The sequence below is a fragment of the Nannospalax galili genome, unplaced genomic scaffold (genome assembly GCF_000622305.1).
Source record: "Nannospalax galili isolate Female #2095 unplaced genomic scaffold, S.galili_v1.0 scaffold305, whole genome shotgun sequence".
Lineage (NCBI taxonomy): Eukaryota > Metazoa > Chordata > Mammalia > Rodentia > Spalacidae > Nannospalax > Nannospalax galili.
In genome coordinates, this window is record NW_008356258.1 from 3,475,565 (window position 1) to 3,493,731 (window position 18,167).

The 18,167-nt window shown below is 37.6% G+C and overlaps 1 protein-coding gene across 5 annotated transcripts in view; it reads left to right on the top strand.

Moving 5' to 3' along the window:
• Nucleotides 1–18,167, top strand: part of Arfip1 (ADP ribosylation factor interacting protein 1) — a 90,901-nt gene that overhangs the window by 57,171 nt on the left and 15,563 nt on the right. For 2 of the 5 annotated variants that reach the window (XM_017803539.2, XM_008854263.3), the window contains exons 4-7: nt 1,446–1,538; nt 3,176–3,288; nt 10,344–10,565; nt 13,840–13,997. In XM_017803539.2, coding sequence (XP_017659028.1) covers nt 1,446–1,538; nt 3,176–3,288; nt 10,344–10,565; nt 13,840–13,997 — 586 coding nt within the window. The remainder of the gene's footprint in view (nt 1–1,445; nt 1,539–3,175; nt 3,289–10,343; nt 10,566–13,839; nt 13,998–18,167) is intronic. The other 3 variants (XM_008854264.3, XM_017803540.2, XM_017803541.2) reach the window with 2 other exon arrangements.

An 18,167-nucleotide genomic window follows, 5' to 3' on the forward strand; every position in this document is an offset into this window, starting at 1 on the left:
AGGGAGAAAAGAAAGTCCTTGACTGGTGAATAGGAGATGTGAAAGAGAAGTAAAGGCAAGAGTAATTAGCATTACAAGTTCTAGATAGGGAACTAGAAAAAAGTCAGAATGGGGTAATTTTCAAATGTTCATAGGAGAGTTCATTGGAGTTTCTTGACAAGGGTTCCCAAAAGCATCCCTCTATTGGGTTCTTCCTCATTTGTCTTCCAAGGCTGAACTAGTTGGCTGGGAAAAGTGGCTGGATACTCAGGCGAGGGTCCAGTGACCCTGCTTGGCACTCCTTTAATGAATGACTAGCTCCTAATTTTTATTTATTGATTTGTTTGTTTTGTAGTACTGCTGACTGAACCCAGGGCCTTGTATATACTGGGCATGTGCTCTATCTTGGGTCATGTCCTAGCTCCAATTTCCAAATTTAAAAGTCAACATTAAGTTTTTTTTAAATATATTGTTTAGACATTTTAAATATTTTGAATGAAATTATTTGACTGACATTTAATGTTTTCCCCCATAGTGGCAGGACTGTGGAGTAGTTAAACTAAAATGGCCGTTATAATCTGCAGCATATTAAAATGCCAATTAGTTTTACTTGCTCAGAATTATACTCTAATCCTTTAAATTAAAATGAACAGTATGTTTCATGCTAATGGCAGTAATTTTGTCTCTTTGAACTGAGTTTATAAAACATTTTAAATTTTATGCCACATTACTGATCAGTGTATTCAAAAGAGAATTTTTCCATACTTGGGTTAGTTAAGTATTTATTGCAGAGGTGTAGCTTTTTTTTTAGAACCTCTTGTATTAAGACATGTACAGATAAATTGGAATGAATGTGGGAAAGAACAATATGTCTGGAACAGAGCCTGAGATTTTGAGTTTCTAACAGGCCTCAGGGTATTCTAGGTACCTTGCATCCCCATTGTGAATAGCAATGGTTTGTACTACATGATATTGATTTACTGCTTGCAAAGTTTGACAACAGTTCCTAAGAAGAACGTAATTCATTCACATTTTTGTAAGGAGTATTAAAGTATGCTTCAATATCCTTACCTGCCTTGGTGTTTTTAGTTGAGCTTTTTCTTCATATAAAAGGGAAGAGAGTTATGAGATATTTACTTACTCATTGAACTCTGGGACTTAATTGTGATCTGATTTTGGAAATAACAGACTCCAGGGAAGGTTTTATTTTGATACAGTCTTGCCAATTCCTTATACAGTGAGTTGCTTTGTTTGGTTTTCATAGTTTGAAGAAAAGTTTATATAAGAACTCAACCCAGAAGCAGATCCTTACTACTACTCCTCCTTTCTTGCAAGAAGGGAAGGAAGTATTTTAATTCCTGTCTTGATCCTTCTCCATTAAAGGAATTGTTAGTAAACTTCTATTCAAACTGTCCGGCATATACAGGAGGAAGTGACTTTTCACAGTTAATGTCTGCCCTTTCTAGGTTCCCCAGAGCCACCTTTGCCATCTGTTCTGTCTCCCAGCAGGGTTGCAGCTCCACTGGCTCAGCAAGGAGGTGATTTAGTTGTCCCTTCAGGTATTCACTGCACTGATTGGATAATCGTCCTTGTTCCTGCTGAAGCTAAACTAACTCCATTTCATAATCACCTGCTTTGTGTTCATAGGTGTGCGTTTTTCTGGCCGTTATGGTTATGCTGGCTGCTTCTTTTTTTTTTTAAACAATAAGAGAATGAACTTTTGTAGCCATAACTTCTTTTCCTATCATTTCAAAGTAATTGCATTGCAAACCTGAAATTTAAATATTTAAAGGTTAAAAACATATTAAATATAATGTGCTTTAATTTGTTCTTTGCTTTGGTTGGTATAGGTTCACTTACTTGATTCTAACCTCTCAGCTTTGCAGTTTTGCCCAGTACTAAAAGGGGAGCCTCAACAGTTGTGATCTTACTGGGAATGGGGTCTTGTAAAAAAGTTGTATATTCTTGTCAAACTTGACCTACATAGTAAGTTTGCAGAATGCAAAAAATTTACTATATAATTTCCTTAGTAAGCCCAATGAAAAATACTTGAGGGAAAAAAGTCTATACCTTTGAGCTTTAATGTTGCTAGGCTATAAAATCAGGAAAATAAGATGGGCGTGGCGTGGTAAAACATGCCTGTAATCCCAGCACTGGGAAGGCTGAGGCAGAAGCATCATTAGTGTTCAAGGCCAACCTGAGCTACAAAAGGGGATACTGCCTCAAAAACAAAAAACAAAAAAAAAAAAGGGAAAAATGAACACTACATTTTTGTATGGGATGTTAGCATTAACTTTTTATGAGACTTTTTAAAATTCTTAGATGTTTGTTTTGGGGGGTTTTTTATTTGTTTTTTGGCATCATTCTGAATCTTTATAGTGAGGCTGATCTGGTTATAGGAACAAGTGGGAAAAGAAAATGTTCACTCACCCTGATTTTCTCGGGCGTGTGTGTGTGTGTGTGTGTGTGTGTGTGTGTGTGTGTGTGTGTGTAATCCAAAGGTAGACCCTTGGATGTCTTCCACCATCACTCTCCACCTTATTTTTGAGACACGATCTCCCACTAAGCCTGGAGCCCATCGAATGAGCTAGGCTGGCTGACTACTGAACTCGGGGGATCTGCCACCCCACCCCTATGCCTGTGCTGGGGTAACAGACCCACACCAAATGCCAGGCTTTTTACATGGATGTTAGGGATCTGAACACAGATCCTCATGCGTATGCAGCAGACACTACAGAGTAGGCAATCTCCCCAGCTCAAATATTAGTTTTTTGAATGAATATTTATTTTTCTTCAAATCATTCAAAATTACATTGTTGTTCTGGCCTATGTAATAAAGTGTAAAGACATCACTGAAGGAATTTTTATTGCCATAGATGGCTCTTTTTTTAGTCAATAGGCTATCAGATTCATTGTGAACTTTTTTATTTATTTTAAACAATATAGAAAAAAGTTCACTGCAGCAGGGTTAACTTTTAAAAGAGAGACAAACTATCATTTTTGTTTAGTAGACAGAGATTTTTTTGTGTGATTAGGAAATTATCTTCCATGATTCCAGGAAGTTCTAGTCCTTCACGTTGTGGGAAGCTTGTTTTGCTGTGTGAGTTGTTCAGCGTGAATAGCAGCAGTGTTCCATTTTCTCTTGTGCCTTGTCTTCATCTGGATTGTGCTTTCGTCTTTTGTTACGATTATGCAGGTGGCCAGAGAACACAGACAAAAAGTGGACCAGTTATTCTAGCAGATGAAATTAAAAATCCTGCAATGGAAAAGTTAGAACTTGTTAGGAAATGGAGTCTCAACACATACAAGGTTTGTAATTTTTTAAATATTTCCACCCTAAATGGCTCTAAGAATTTTCATTTATATGTTATTCACAGTAGTATATTGCACTTACATGCATATGTAAGAAAGAGTAATGCAATCTAAATAAGCATGAATATCTGATTTAAAAATGAAATATTTGTTCCATTATTTATCTTAACATATATAATTTGTTGTTATTGCTCTTGTTTTTGTATTTTGGTTTTTGTTTTTGTTTTTTGAGACAGGGTCTCCCTGTAGCCCCAGTTGGCCTGAACTAAACTATGTAGACCAGGCTGGCCATGAACTCACAGAGATCCGCCTACCTCTGCCTCTGGAGTGTTGGGATTAAAGGCATGTGCTACCACACTCGGCCTATCTTAACATATAATTTAATAGTAGAAAAGAGTAAGACTACTAAAATGCATAACTCTGAAAGATAATATACATATTTGAAAAAAAAAATACTGCAGAGACAAGAGGATTGCTACAAGCAGACTAGTTGAGTTTGGTCTACATAACAAGTTCTAGGCCAGTAGGGCTACTTAGCAAGACTCTGTCTCAACACACGCATGTGCACACACACACACATGCACACACACAGAGACATATCTTAGAATACATTTAACTGTAAGGCTGTTATAGATGTACTTGCTTCCTCTCCTTTTTTGATATTTCATTTACTCTTAAGAGACATGGTCTCACTTTGTGGCCAGCCGGGGTTCCCCTCCTGGGCCCACGTGTTCTTCCATCTTCAACCTCCTGCGTAGCTGAGACTACAGGCTCCTGCCACTGAGCCTAACCTTTTCTCTGTATTTTACAGCAACTGAAGATCAAGAGAGGCATATTAGCTCTCCAAAGTTTAAGATTCTTTGATCTTCTTGTAATAACCAAGTATTAACTGTACAGGCAGCAGTAGATTACAAATGAATTGGGCTGTAAAAGTTTGTTAACATCACTGTTTGTATTGCTTCAGGGTAATTGGTGGTTATTTTCTTTATGCTCTCTATAGAGCAAATAAACAAAACTTTAAATCTACAATGTATTTGGTGCATTACAAACAGACTAAGCCACAATCTACTTAGTACTTCTGAGTCTTAACAGGGATCAGACACTAGAATTCATGGAGAACCTAAGATGGAAGACCCGGCAGCTCAGGATGCAACACGAGCTGTAGCATTCTGTATTTTGAGTTCTTTGTGGGTCTAATGGTTGGCAAATCACATCTGTCAATATTTCTACACATAGCACATCTCTCATGTATCTTCTCAAGGATAAAGCAGAAAGAAATTATGCTTTCAGTTAATAGTTTTAAAATATAAACTGGAATTCTCTACAAAAGTGTAAGTTTTCTTACAGTGTGGGGATTGAACTACAGGTCTTGCATGTGCCGGGCAAGTACTCTACCACTGAGCTATATCCCCAACACAAGTTTTCTCATAAGGATAATAGTGCTTTGACATGTGCTACATGAATCTTTCCAGAAGTTATTTAGTTTGTGTCAGCACAGGACCTGAGGAATACCAATGATAGTCTTCAAAAAGTGATGTCTACTTAAGCTGTTCTTCTAATGCAGGGCATTCTCACAAGTCCTTGCCCCTCCATTCTCAAGGATGGGGGTGTGCCCTCCCATGTATGATTTTTGCCTCTGTATCTCTAACATTACAACCACTGGCCGGAATAGTCACAATCCCCACCCTGTCTTCTTGCTGATCCCACATAGCTAGTCAGTCATTAAGTCCTATGGAATCTGCCTCCTTGGTTTTCTTTTACATTTTCTGCTTCAGCTTGCACAGCCCTAGTTCATGTCTGTGATGCTCTGTCACTATTGTTACAGCTTCTCAACCAGTTGTCTTGGATTATACCTGCCTGGTATGGTCAGTGTTGGCTTAAAATCCCTCAGCAGATCCCCATTGCCTTGACATGAAGCTGTCCCCTTGCCCACCTTTCTCACTTTATGTCTTACTGCTTCTCCTGTCTGCAGATCTGATCCATGCCTCATTACTCAGGATTCTTAAGCATTCTGCCGTTGCACTTTTCTGTACTTTTCTTCATAAGGGTGTATTTGCCAGCTATTTGGAATTCCCCTCCACTTCAGTTGTGTACCTTCTGTAACATATTGAGCTTCTTTCATTTATTTTTAAAATGCACTTTTATTTTTTTAAACCTTTATACTGTATGAAAGAAGCGTCATTTTCTTCAGAGTGACCATTTTGCTTTTTATGTGGAAAATCAACTTAATTTGGACATTCTAGCCTGGGTTACAAGAGAGATAGGAAGTTCTGACTTACATGGTTTTATGGAGCCTGTAGTCAGTTTGTCTAGGTTGACAGCCTTCTCAAAGAATATGGTGGTCTTTATGGACTGCATAACTCTCTTTTGACCTTTTTGGTCCAAATTGTAGCTGATGTGGTCGACCATTGTCATTGGATAATGCTTTATGCACCTTTTCTGGGATAGTTGAATTTAAAACTGTGCTTGTTAGTCATACTACTTTAGAGTTTCTGGCCATGATTTTGATCCTGACCCCTTCATAATTTCTACCTTTAATATCTTCTGTTTGGAGCCAGGTGTGGTGATGCACACCTTTAATCCCAGTACTTGGGAAGCAGAGGCAGGCGGATCTCAGCCAGCTGGGCCTATAGGGAGACCCTGTCTCAAAAAAGATCAATAATAATAATAAAGATAATAAAAGATAAAACTACACTTGTATTTTTAAAAATCTTCTATTTAAGCTTTTCTCTAAAGAGAATTGTTTTTAGATTTTTTTATTTATTATTTTTATTTTATGTGTATTCGTGTATTGCCTACGTGTAGGTAAGTGCACCCATGTTGTGCATTGTCCGCGGAGGTCAGAAGAGGCTGTCGGGTCCCCTAAGAATGGAGTTAACGGACAGTTATTAGCTGCCATGTGGGTGCTGGGATACGAACCCAGGTCTTCTGCAAGAACAACCAGTGTTCTTAACTGCTGAGCCATCTCTCCAGCCCCTAGCCAGCCCCAATTCTTAAAGATTTTAAAAATGATTTAAAAAAATATTTGTTTCATTTTATGTGTATATGTATTACCTGCATGTATGTAAGTGCACCCATGTTGTACAATGCCTGCGGTGCATCAGATCCCCTGGAAATGGAGTTACAGACAGCTGTAGCTACTATGTGGGTGCTGAGAACCGAACCTGGGTCCTCTGCAAGAGCAACCACTGCTCTTAACTGCTGAGCTATCTCTGTAGTTTTTTAAGAATGATTTTTAAGTAGAATTTGATATTAAGGAAAGATATCAAACAACTCTGAGTGAGTATCTGTTTTTAAACAGATTTCAAGCAGGGCAATATAGCAGGATACCCTTGTCTCCAAAAAAATTAATAGATTATAAAGGAAGAAAAAATAAAAACAGACAAAAAAAATACATAACAAGGCACACTATTCCCAACTATTTCTGCAGGTAAGATTAAATAAAAAGATTAATTCTGGATTCAAAATTTTTGAATAATATCAGATAGATTGCAATACTATTTAAGAAGATGGTGAATTCAAGAACTAACTTGAAGTTCCTCCTATTTGCTTTTTAACCTTTTTTTTTTTTTTTTTGTAGCATCTCAATTTTAGCATTCAGAGTTGTTGGGTACCTTTCTTAAATACCAAATACTATATACTGTTTTCGGGTCTTCAGGGATTTTCCATTAGCACTCACACCCTTATTAAATTAATCTTCGCTGTCTTTAAGCCAGTGTCTTCTAAACTCTTGTGCCTGTTTTTCTTGTCATGTTGCCTCATTCCTGTACTGGCTGACCTATTTCTCCTGTTCAATTTCCTTTTTATGCTTCCCTCTCTGTATTTTATCTTACCAACCTTTCTTTAATCTGTCAGTTGTTGCTATGAATTTATTCTTTTGTACTTAAATGTCTGTTATTTTTTTCTCATCACAGAAAAGTTCTTTGTGCTATTTAAATATTCAGAGCTCTCAGTGACTATCTTATATGTTCATGAGCCAGTAGGATGGTGACTCCAGATATTCTGTGTGTCTTTTACTTCATCCACCTTCCTTCAGGTAGGAGATCTGTATAGGTTAGTCATTTGTTTTACCTTTCAACTCCTTAACTTCCCTTCATTTGGAAGTCCTTGTCTTCTAAGTAAATTCTTAATTTATTTGGGAAGTTTAATCTGGCTTGTTTTAAGTGGTCTCCATTTTTAAGGACTTTGAGAAAGGCTACAGAAATTAGATTCTCTTCTTTAAGCTTGCTTTGTAATATATTCTAGTTTTCATTTTTGCATTTTAATTTCAGTATGTTTCAGGAATCAATTTAAATAAAAATCCTGTGTTACAATCGGGGTTCTGTCAGAAACGTCCTGAGGCCCAAGATGAGTGGTGAAATGCCTAACAAGTTCCCACCTTCTCACCGCAGTTTCTACAGAGCTGTGTGGCACAACCTGCAGCACTTTGGTTTCTAGATTATTTAGTCTTTCCTTAGTGCTGTACAGTTACTTCTAAAAGAATATATGCTATGTAAAGTCAGTTCAAAATGTATTTAATGTGGGGCTGGAAAGAGGGCTCAGAAAGAGTGCTGACTTCTCTTCCACCCAATGACAGCAACAACCATACATAACTCCAGTTCTGGGGGATCCGAGGCCCTCTTCTGACCTCCATGGGCAGCCACTGCATGACATGGGTGCATTTACATACATATAGGCAAATATTCTTACACATAAACTAAAATTGGGGACTGGAGAGGTAGCTCAGTGGTTAAGAGCACTGACTGCTCTTGCAGAGGATCCAAGTTCAATTCCCAACACCCATGTGATGGCTAACAACCATCTGTAACTCCACTTCCAGGGGATCCGATGTCCTCTTCTGACCTCCACAGGCACTGCATGACATGGGTATGCTTGTATACATGCAAGGCAATACACATACAAATAAAATAAAAATAGTAAATAAAATATATTTTAAATTATTTAAGGTGTCCAGACTTACCTGCTTGCCTCATAATCAGTATCTTACTCTTCTTACTGTCTTAACTTCTGGAAAACATTTCTTTATTAGCCCTTGATCCAACTATGTGCTTGTGGACATTTCTTTTTAAATGATCACTTTTGTAATAGTAGGCATTTCATTTTGTCCCTCCTACAAACCTCAGTCAGTGACTTCCTACTTCTTGACTCTCTGCAGATTACCATATCTGGGTTGCTATGGAAAATACTACATTCTTTGCCTTGTTAGAAAAAAAAAAAAAAAAAAAAAAAAAAAAAAAACAAAAGAGAGAGAAACATACGCTCCTATGAGCCATTTATGGGTTCCTAGATCTCTGTGAGTTCAAAGCCATCCTGGTCTACATAGTGAGTTCCAGGCCAGCTGGGGCTATAGGGAGACCTGTCTCAAAAAGAGCCCCCCCCCACCAAAAAAAAAAGTTTTTTTTAAAAAGTAAAAGTCTCTGGTAGGGGAAATCTGGTCTACAAAAGTGGGGGGATGAGTGATATATCTCTTTTATCTTGTTACCATTTCAAACATTTCCTGTTGTTGTTTTTCTTCTTAAAATCACAAATGTTGCTCTTATAATTTTCATCTTCTAGAAATGTTTATAATAGTTTTTTTAAGAAGGCTTTTTTTGGAAGAAAGATTTCTGTTTATTTTTATTTTATGATAGGGTTTTGCTTGCATGTATATATGTAAGTGCACCTGTGTCATGCAATGCCCATGGAGATCAGAAGAGGGCATCATATCCTCTGGAACTGAAGTTATGGGTGGTTGTTAACCACTATGTAGGTGCTGGGAACTGAACCCAGGTCCTCTGCAAGAGCAGCCAATGCTTTTAATTGCTGTGTAGTCCTTTTAGCCCATTTATAAGTTTTTAGATGACATTTTATATGCTTATTTTTACTTAGGGGTGTGTGTGTGTGTGTGTGTGTGTGTGTGTGTGTGTGTGTGTCTCCATAGCATGCTTGTGGAGGTTAGAGGACATCTTATTCATGTTGCTTCTCTCCTTCCATCATGCCTGTCCTAGGGAATCAGATTCAGATCATCAGGCTTGGCAGCAAGTGTTTTACCCACTGAGCCATTTGTGGCGGCATTGTATGAAATGGGTGTACTTACATACATGCAGGCAATACACTCATACACATAAAATAAAAATAGTAAGAGGCTGGAGAGATGGCTCAGCAGTTAAGAGCAGTGACTGCTCTTGCAGAGGACCTGCGTTCGGTTCCCAGCACCCGCATGGCTGCTAACAACCATTTGTAACTCCAGTTCCAGGGGGATCTGATGCCCTCTTCTGACCTCTGCAGGCATTGCATGACCTGGGTGCACTTACACATATGCAGGCAATATAGTCATACACATAAAATAGAAATAATAATAAATAAATAAATTGTAAATATAAATTTTAAAAAATAATAAATAAAAATTATGACTAAGAAACTTTTAAATGTGCTCTGAAATAAGGTGCATTAAAAACTATATTTCTGGAGTAGACTAGAGTGACATAATTTAGTAACATGCTGTTTGAGCAAAAGTACAAGAACTCAGGAGTCATGGTCTTTCTTCCCTTTATTCCTTTCCTCTTTCCTTCTTTTTTCTGTTTCTTCTCCATTCTTCCTTCATACAAATATGGTAAACTTGAAGTATGAGTACATGAAAAATTCATCTGGCAATATGTAAATTACTTAGATACATCTTAAACCATCCTCTGAGTAAGGCCAAGCATGGTGGTGCACACCTTTAATCCCAGCACTCTGGGCGACAGAGGCAGGCAGATGTGAGTTCAAGTCCAGCCTGATATACATAGCAAGTTCCAGGCCAGCCAGGGCTGTGTAGTGAGACTCTGTCTCAAAAATAACAGCCACAAAACTCCACCAGCACATACGAAACTTCTGATTTGCAGTGCTTGTTTGATAGGCCTGGTAAGTATCCTTTTTCAGGACTGAGAAAAGGGAATTTAATTTTCAGTTTGTTAACTAGCTCGTTTGGAGTGAAAAACTGGTATGTGCCATATAGTGTAATATTTTGGATTTCTGTATTATTTTGTTCTCTTAGTTTTCTTCCTAAACAAAGTACATTTTCCCACTTTTAGTGCACTCGGCAAATTATATCAGAGAAACTGGGCCGTGGCTCAAGAACTGTGGACCTTGAACTTGAAGCTCAGATTGACATATTAAGAGATAATAAGAAGAAATATGAAAATATTCTAAAATTGGCTCAGACATTGTCAACACAGCTTTTCCAGATGGTGCACACCCAAAGGCAACTTGGAGATGCATTTGCTGACCTGAGTTTGAAGTCTCTAGAACTCCATGTAAGATTATTTAAATAACAATTAGGAGTTGGGGTGATGGGTGATATAATAGAAGTAATTTGTTAAGGTTATGATTTGCTAAATTCTAATAAAACTAAGAGTTTTTTGTGTTTGTGCACTGGCATGTGCAGTACCACTTTGTGAGCATAGTGACCCATTTGTAGTCAGGAACTGGAGATTCTAGGAGAAGCATGTTGGTGAAAGAGAAGAGAAAGATTGCCCAGCCTGCCCAGGCTGAGGAAGAATCGTATAGTTACTTGCTTCAGTGGATATGTGGTCTACTTTTACTAAAATTATTAAAATAAATTATGAACTTTAGGGCTGGGGTTGTAGCTCAGAGATGGAATATATGTTTAGCATTTCTCTAGCACTGCAAAAATAAATTATGACATTTAAATGGAATTATTTTTCAGCATTTTTCTCAGTAAGTGTTCAGCAAAACATTTTTTGTTGTTTTGCTTTGTTTTGTTTTTGTTTCAGCCTCTAGCCCAGGCTGACTCCCAACTCTCTCTGCAGCCAGGGATGACTTTGAACTTCTGATTGTCCTGCCTCTACCTTCTGAGTGCTGGGATTTACAAGCATGTACCACCATGCTTGGTTTATGCAGTGCTGGGGATCAAACCCAGAGCTTCATGTAGGCACTGTACGAACTGAGCTACACCCCCAGCCCAAGAAAGCATTCTTAAGAATTTCTGTTCATATCTTGTGACTCTTTTGATGTCTGGGTGTTTATCTTGCCTAGAGCAAAAGATATAAATCTTTGTCTACAGACTTCCAACTTGAAGAATTAGATAATTTAAAGCATTAATTGCTTAGTCCTAGAAATTGAAATGAAAAGATTTGATATAAATAATGATATATATCATAATGAAAAATACAGAAAAATTCAATTTTACATGAGCCATTAGACCAACAGAGTTAGCTATAGATTAGAAACATAGATTTATTTCTGGGGTCTCTCTTCTACATTGGTCTATATGTTTGTTTTTATGTGGGTATTATAATCTCACATTTAACAACCTTTAGTCCTGGGATTGTGTTAGCCTTCAGTCTTTATAATGTGTAAAATACTCCTATGCAGCTGAGAACCTTAAGAAATTGACTTGTCATCAACTGAAGCTTGTCATTTTATTTATGGTGTAAAACACTTATTTATAACATACACACTTACATATTCATTTCTTCCTTGTTAGTGCTCTAATTATTTTATGTGAGCTTTCAAATCACATATTAAAATCCTAAGGTGACCAGGTGTGGCAGTGCATGCCTTTAATCCCAGCACTCAGGAGGCAGAGGCAGGCAGATCTCTGTGAGTTCAACGCTAGCCTGATCTACACCGTGAGTTCCAGGCCAGCTGGGGCTACAGGGAGACCTTGTCTCAAAGGGACCAAATAAATAAATTAAATAAATAAATAAATTCCTAAAGTGTTTCCCCCTTCACCCCCATCACTAAAGAACAAACTTAGGGCCTTTCACGTGCTGGGTAAGTAGCCCACCACTGATCTCTGTTGCTAGCCCTAAAATGTTTTCTTTTTTAATTAATTTTTTATGTTAACATACAGAGTAACAAGTTTCACTGTGGCATTCTTATACGTATTTATACTTTGTTCTAATTGGTCCCCTTCTTACCCTCTCCCATGTTCTTTCCCCTCCCTACCCTTAAAATCTTAAGCTTTATGAACATTTTCTTCTTAGAATTATGGGCGACATTTAAATTCTTGAACAGAACAGTCACTTCACCTCACCCGCCTGCCTCCTTTGACTCTTCTCATATGTAAATTTAGAATTCCAGACTTTGCTATGTAGCTTTCCAGTTTCTGAAATTTCATCTCATTGTACTCTGGTTTGTTTGCTTGTTTATAAAGGAACAGCCTTCTGGGTTGTATGTATTTCCCCAGGGTTAAATTAGAACTTTGACATTTTTCATAGTTAATAATGTGAATTGTGGATCAGAGCTTAGAAATGAGCACAGTATTACAAGTGATGTTGTAATAGTCCATACTTTCTTACACAATAAGTAGTAAAGGTTTCCTTTTTATCAACTTTTATGCAAATCTAGTTTTCGTAGTTTTCTTCCTCTTATTTGCTGAGCTCTTTATATTGTCTTTTATTTCTTAATGAATGTCAAAGCAAATAAATATGGCAGTAGTATGCAAACATTGTCTAGAAGTTATAAAACTTTCTATCCTATACTGTCCCATTTCCAGTACCATTTATTTACACTTCCCATGTAATTTAGCTTGTAGAAAGTGCCAGAAACCTTCAGCTGCCCTGCCTTTCTTTATAGATCCATTATCCTGCCATTCATTGATTGATACTGTTTATAGTTTGTTTGTTTGTTTTGGGAGAGAGCCTGCTGTGTAGCCCCACCTGGCCTTAACTTGAGGCTGTTCTTGTCTCACCCTCCTGAGTGTTAGGGTTATAATTGTGCAGTACATTAAATTTTCATCTTCTAGTTACCTTAATTTTACTTTTTTCCCCCACTGAAATTGAAGTATTTTATAGCAAGCTGGAGAATTCAAGTTGAATGATACATCTTGAGTAAAATATGATCACTATTTAAGGTCAGGTGTGTTCTTGAATAGGCTATGAATGAATGAAGCTTAGACTGGGAAACTTGCATTACTGAGCATTTAGCATGTGTTCTTGCCAGAGCTGAAGGAGTTGTATGAAATGTTTGCTGAGCTAAGAAATCGTGTTTTCAGAGAATGAACTAAATCTGGTGTTGAGTGATCCTTCCTCAAGACCTGTGTGCCTAGATAAACCTAAGCTTGGGAGCCAACTGTCACTACATTTACAAAGAAGTGTGTCTTGTTAATATTTATACTTTGAGGAGATTCAGTCAAAACACAAAAAATTGTAATCTATTTTACGTCTGAAAGTTTTAACCAGTTGTTCCCTAATTTGGTTGTGAAAGTTATAGCTTCTCTGATTAATAATCTGCTGTATTTTTCTCTTACAGCTGTGCTTACAGTAGAATAGAAACAGATGTACAAACTAAAATACTCTTTCAAGTGCAAAGTAATTTAACCTTTAAAATTGTTTAGACTTAGCTGTGTATCTGGGCTGATGATAATTTTGGTTTACTAAACTTTTGTTAATTATATATCTAGCTATGATTTAGATCCTTATATTTAAAGATTAGCAGAAAAAATAAAACTTCTGTTGCTAGACTTCTAAATCAAATATTTTCCTATTGATATCTGTTCAAGGCTTTCAGAGTCTCGTCTGCTAATTTATTAATGGATAAGTTAAGATGACTTCTTTGTTTTAGGAAGAATTTGGCTATAATGCAGATACCCAAAAGCTGCTGGCTAAAAATGGAGAGACTCTTCTTGGGGCCATTAATTTTTTCATTGCTAGTGTGAACACCTTGGTGAATAAAACAATTGAAGATACACTGATGACTGTGAAACAGTATGAAAGTGCCAGGTGGGTACCATCTTTCTACTGCCCGTTTCACAGGTGACATTAATTTGATTATGATTTTTGGTTGCAAATGAGAAAACGGCTGTCCAATGTGGGCAGTTAAAGAATGTACTAGAGGAGCAGAAAGAGATGGTCCAGTGGTTACGAGCACTGGCTGCTCTTGCAGAGGATCCAGGTTCAGCACCCACATGGCTGCTAACAACTGTCTGTAATTCCAGTTTTAGGAGACCTAATGGCCCCTTCTGTCCTCTGCAGGCATTGCGTGACACAGCTGCACTCACATACATGCAGACATAACACTCATACATATAAAATAAAAATAAATAAATCCCAAAAAATTTTTTAAAGATGTACTAGAAAGGATGACAAGATAGGTCAGCAGATAAAGGTATTTGTCAGGCAAGCCTAATGACTTTAGTTTGATCCCTGAGACCCACATAAAGGTTGAAGGAGAGAAACAACCACACAGAGTTGTCGTTTGACCTCCAAAAAGAACATGCTACATGGTTATAGGTTAGCCCTCAAAACGAACAGAAGGGGCAGAACCAAAGCCAAATAATGCCTCAGGAGTATAATTAGGATGCTAATCTGGGTGCCCTAGGTGCTTGATGCTGGCATTTCTCCTTAGTAATGTCCAAAAGGCCCTGAATACTTGGATTCATTGCCTTGGGGATGTCCATTTGAACTTTGATCATGTACCCAAACCTTGTCTACTAAGAAATGGGGAAACAGGGGACTAGAGAGATGACTCAGTATTAAGAGCACTGGTTGCTCTTACAAAGGATCCGGGTTCTATTCCCAGCTACCCATATGGTGACTAACAACCATCCATCCATAACTCCAGTTCCAGAGGCTCTGACACTCTCATCTAGGCCTCATGGGCATTACATACATGCAAGTAAAACACTCATACACATAAAATAAAAATAAATAAATTTTTTTTTTCTGAAAAAAATGGAGAAATGGTGGAGCTTCTAACTCTAGCTCCCTGTGTCCTGCCAAATAGACACTCTTAAATCTGGCCTAAGGTGTGCCTGTTAACCTCATTGCTGTTTCCCACTATGAGCACTCACGTGGTTTCCATGGTACACACTGATCTGACTGAAGACACAAGCTCATTTCTGTCTCCTGATCTTGTTTATATTGTGGAAACCAACTCTTACTATTTTTGGTAGCTATTTATAATGGAGAGCTTTCAAACGTACTATTTCATGCATCTATATCTATCTCATAATTTTGTTAGTTTAACAAAATTCATATTAACTTACAAATGTCTAAAAAAATACCAAACCCATAATAGCATTTTTCAACTTTTTATTCCAGGTAAACGTTTTTGTCCATGTGTTTTGGCACTTTATCAGCCCAGTTCTCTGAGAGTTCTTCTCTCCTCTGAGCACTTGAAATTATTTTCTATAGCGTATTCTTTTTTTTATGTGTATGAGTGTATTGCCTGCATGTATGTAAGTGCACCCCTGTTGTGCAGTGCCCTCAGAGGTCAGAAGAGGGGATCGGATCCCCTGGAACTTAACTTTGGATGGTTGTTAGCTGCCATGTGGTCTCTGGGAATCAAACCCGGGTCCTCTGCAAGAGCAATCAGTGCTCTTAACTGCTGAGCCAACTCTCCAGCCCCAAAATTATTATTTTCTATTAGACTTTTTACAACATACTTGAAGATGGGTGTAATAAGCTTTACCTCATAGGAGTATAACTTTACTTTTGGATCTCTTGTCCTAGTTTAGTGATACAGCAGTGCTTGTGGCTCCCTATCTTTTACACTTGGTCTGGATTGATCTAAAATTTGGGACTGAGAGTGTAGCTCAGAGAGTATCTTGCCTAGCATGTACAAGGCCATGGGTTCAATTCCCAGCATAGTTAAACAATAAAGTAATTTTTAAAATTTCATGTCTTGGTATATAAAATAATTTTTACATCTTATAATGAGAACCCTAATTTAAAGGATAATGTCTTGTAAGGCTTCAGTATATAGAATAGATTGATTTATTTGGAACTTCAGAAACAATTACAAACCAGACTGGAGAGATGGCTCAGTGGTTAAGAGCCTTGACTGCTCTTGCAGAGAACCTGGCTTTGATTTCCAGCACCCACATGGTGGCTAACAACTGTCTGTAACTCCAGTTCCAGGGGATCCGATGCCCTCTTCTGACTTCTTTGGGCACTGCACAGCACAGGTGCACTTACATATGTGCAGGTAATACACTCCTACACAGAAAATAATAAATAAAATATTTTAAAATATAAATCCTGTATGTACTTAGTAGCTGGTTACTTGAAGGAAACCTTTAGACAACCTTTGTGTGCTTGACAAACCAACAATACTCTCATCTCATAACTATGTGTTTTAAATTCAAATGCAATAATTGATCTTATTTTTAAGTTTAGCTTGGAGCTTGATTTTTGTTTACCAAGTAGCTAAGGAATTGGTTGGTTGTAATACTGGATCATAGGTTTCTGAGAAATAATGTTGAGAAAGGGTCCAAGCTTGAAAGTTTCTCAGTAGCACAGTTTTCTTCTTTGTGGAAACCAGAATTTAATTTTAGGGCAAGGTCACCTATTTGATCAACATAAGAAGCAGTAATTTAGGCAAATGCTGGGTGGCCTTTTAATGCTTCCTATTATGCATTGTGTACAAGTACTTTCTAGCCCTCTAGTTCTCTTGTAACAATGCATTCAGCATTTCAGTACAGCAGCAAGGGAGTCAGCTGTGGTCAGGACTTTTCAGATGTGGATACCTGTTGTCTACAAGTTTTATATAAGTCATAAAGTAACCATCACTACCTCCAGCTCAGATCTTGAAGTAAAAATTCACACTTTGAAAACTCAGCGCCCTTCCTTTCCTGATGGTAATGAATGCTTTTCCAGAAGCTTTTATGGGAAGTCTTATTTTGATATATCTACAAAAACTGAATATAAAACAAGTCAGTACTGTAACTTTGATTATAGTCCAGTTAACGATTACTGTTGAAAAACTCCTCCGTGGAGGAGTTCAGGCTGAATACGGTAAAAATACATTGTATGAAATTCTCAAAGAATTAATAAAAATACTTTTAATGTATTCCAGAGCTTTTGAAGGATGTTTGTCACGTCCTGTTTAAGTGTAGCTCTACCCTTTTTCTGTGCTTGACTTCTAGTTATTCCTTTTCTAATAGTAAGCATTCTAAAGGTTTTAATTATTACCCAGTGTCATATCCAGACATATATGAAGGTTTGTGATAATTATTCCTATTCATAGATGGAAAACTGAAGCACACACACAAAAGCAATACTAGGTAAAGACGTTAGTACAAATAAAAGGTGGTTTGGATTCTGAACTGAGTTTAATTCCCTCGTTACTGTTATTACCAAGTTAGTGATACAGGGGAGAAGAGCATCCCCAAGAGGGTTCTTAGTCTCATTCATAAAAGAATTTAAGAATGAACTCAAACAGAAGCTTTAGGACAATTTTACTAGAATTTAAAGAAAAATCCTGAGGGCAGGCAAGCTGTAAATCTTGACAGCTGTTTTAAGGAGAATGGAGGGGTGAAGGAAAAAAGCCATGAAGCCATGCAGGGTTAGAGCCTCGTGGGAGGTCAGAAATGTGGTGGACTGGCAGCCACATGGCAGAGAGAAGGAAGCTTTAGAGAAAAAGCAAAGAAATACAAGATGTTAGGGCAGCCCAAAGCATTAGAGAAAGCATACTTAGAAAAGGGCTGTATATTGTACTTTTTTGAATTTTTCAGAAAAGCAGGCAGACTTACAGAGAGCTCCATGAGTGTAGTTGGGTCCAGGAGCACTGTACTAGGAGGTGGGATTCCAGGCAGGAAAAGTCCACTATCTCATTAATACACTGGACATTCCATCTGTTTAGCATGACTTAAGGTGAATATGCCTTCCTTCCTGGGGTTGGTCCTATAACCAGATTATTGACCAGTGAAACTGGAAAGGTGGCTCTTCCAACAGATAGACTAGAGATTTATTTAATTTTTTTTTTTTGACCAGTTAATTTATGGTGCTTTTTGCTATTCTGAGATTGGTCTTGCCTTGTGAAGTTTTTATACCTGTCTTCTTGTCTCCATTGCTTTTGTTCTGCTTTTGTGGCTCATTTCTTACAAGTCCATGGCCTTCAGCTGGTTTCTATGCTTCTGCTTTCTCAATCTACTTCAGTCCATCTCGGTC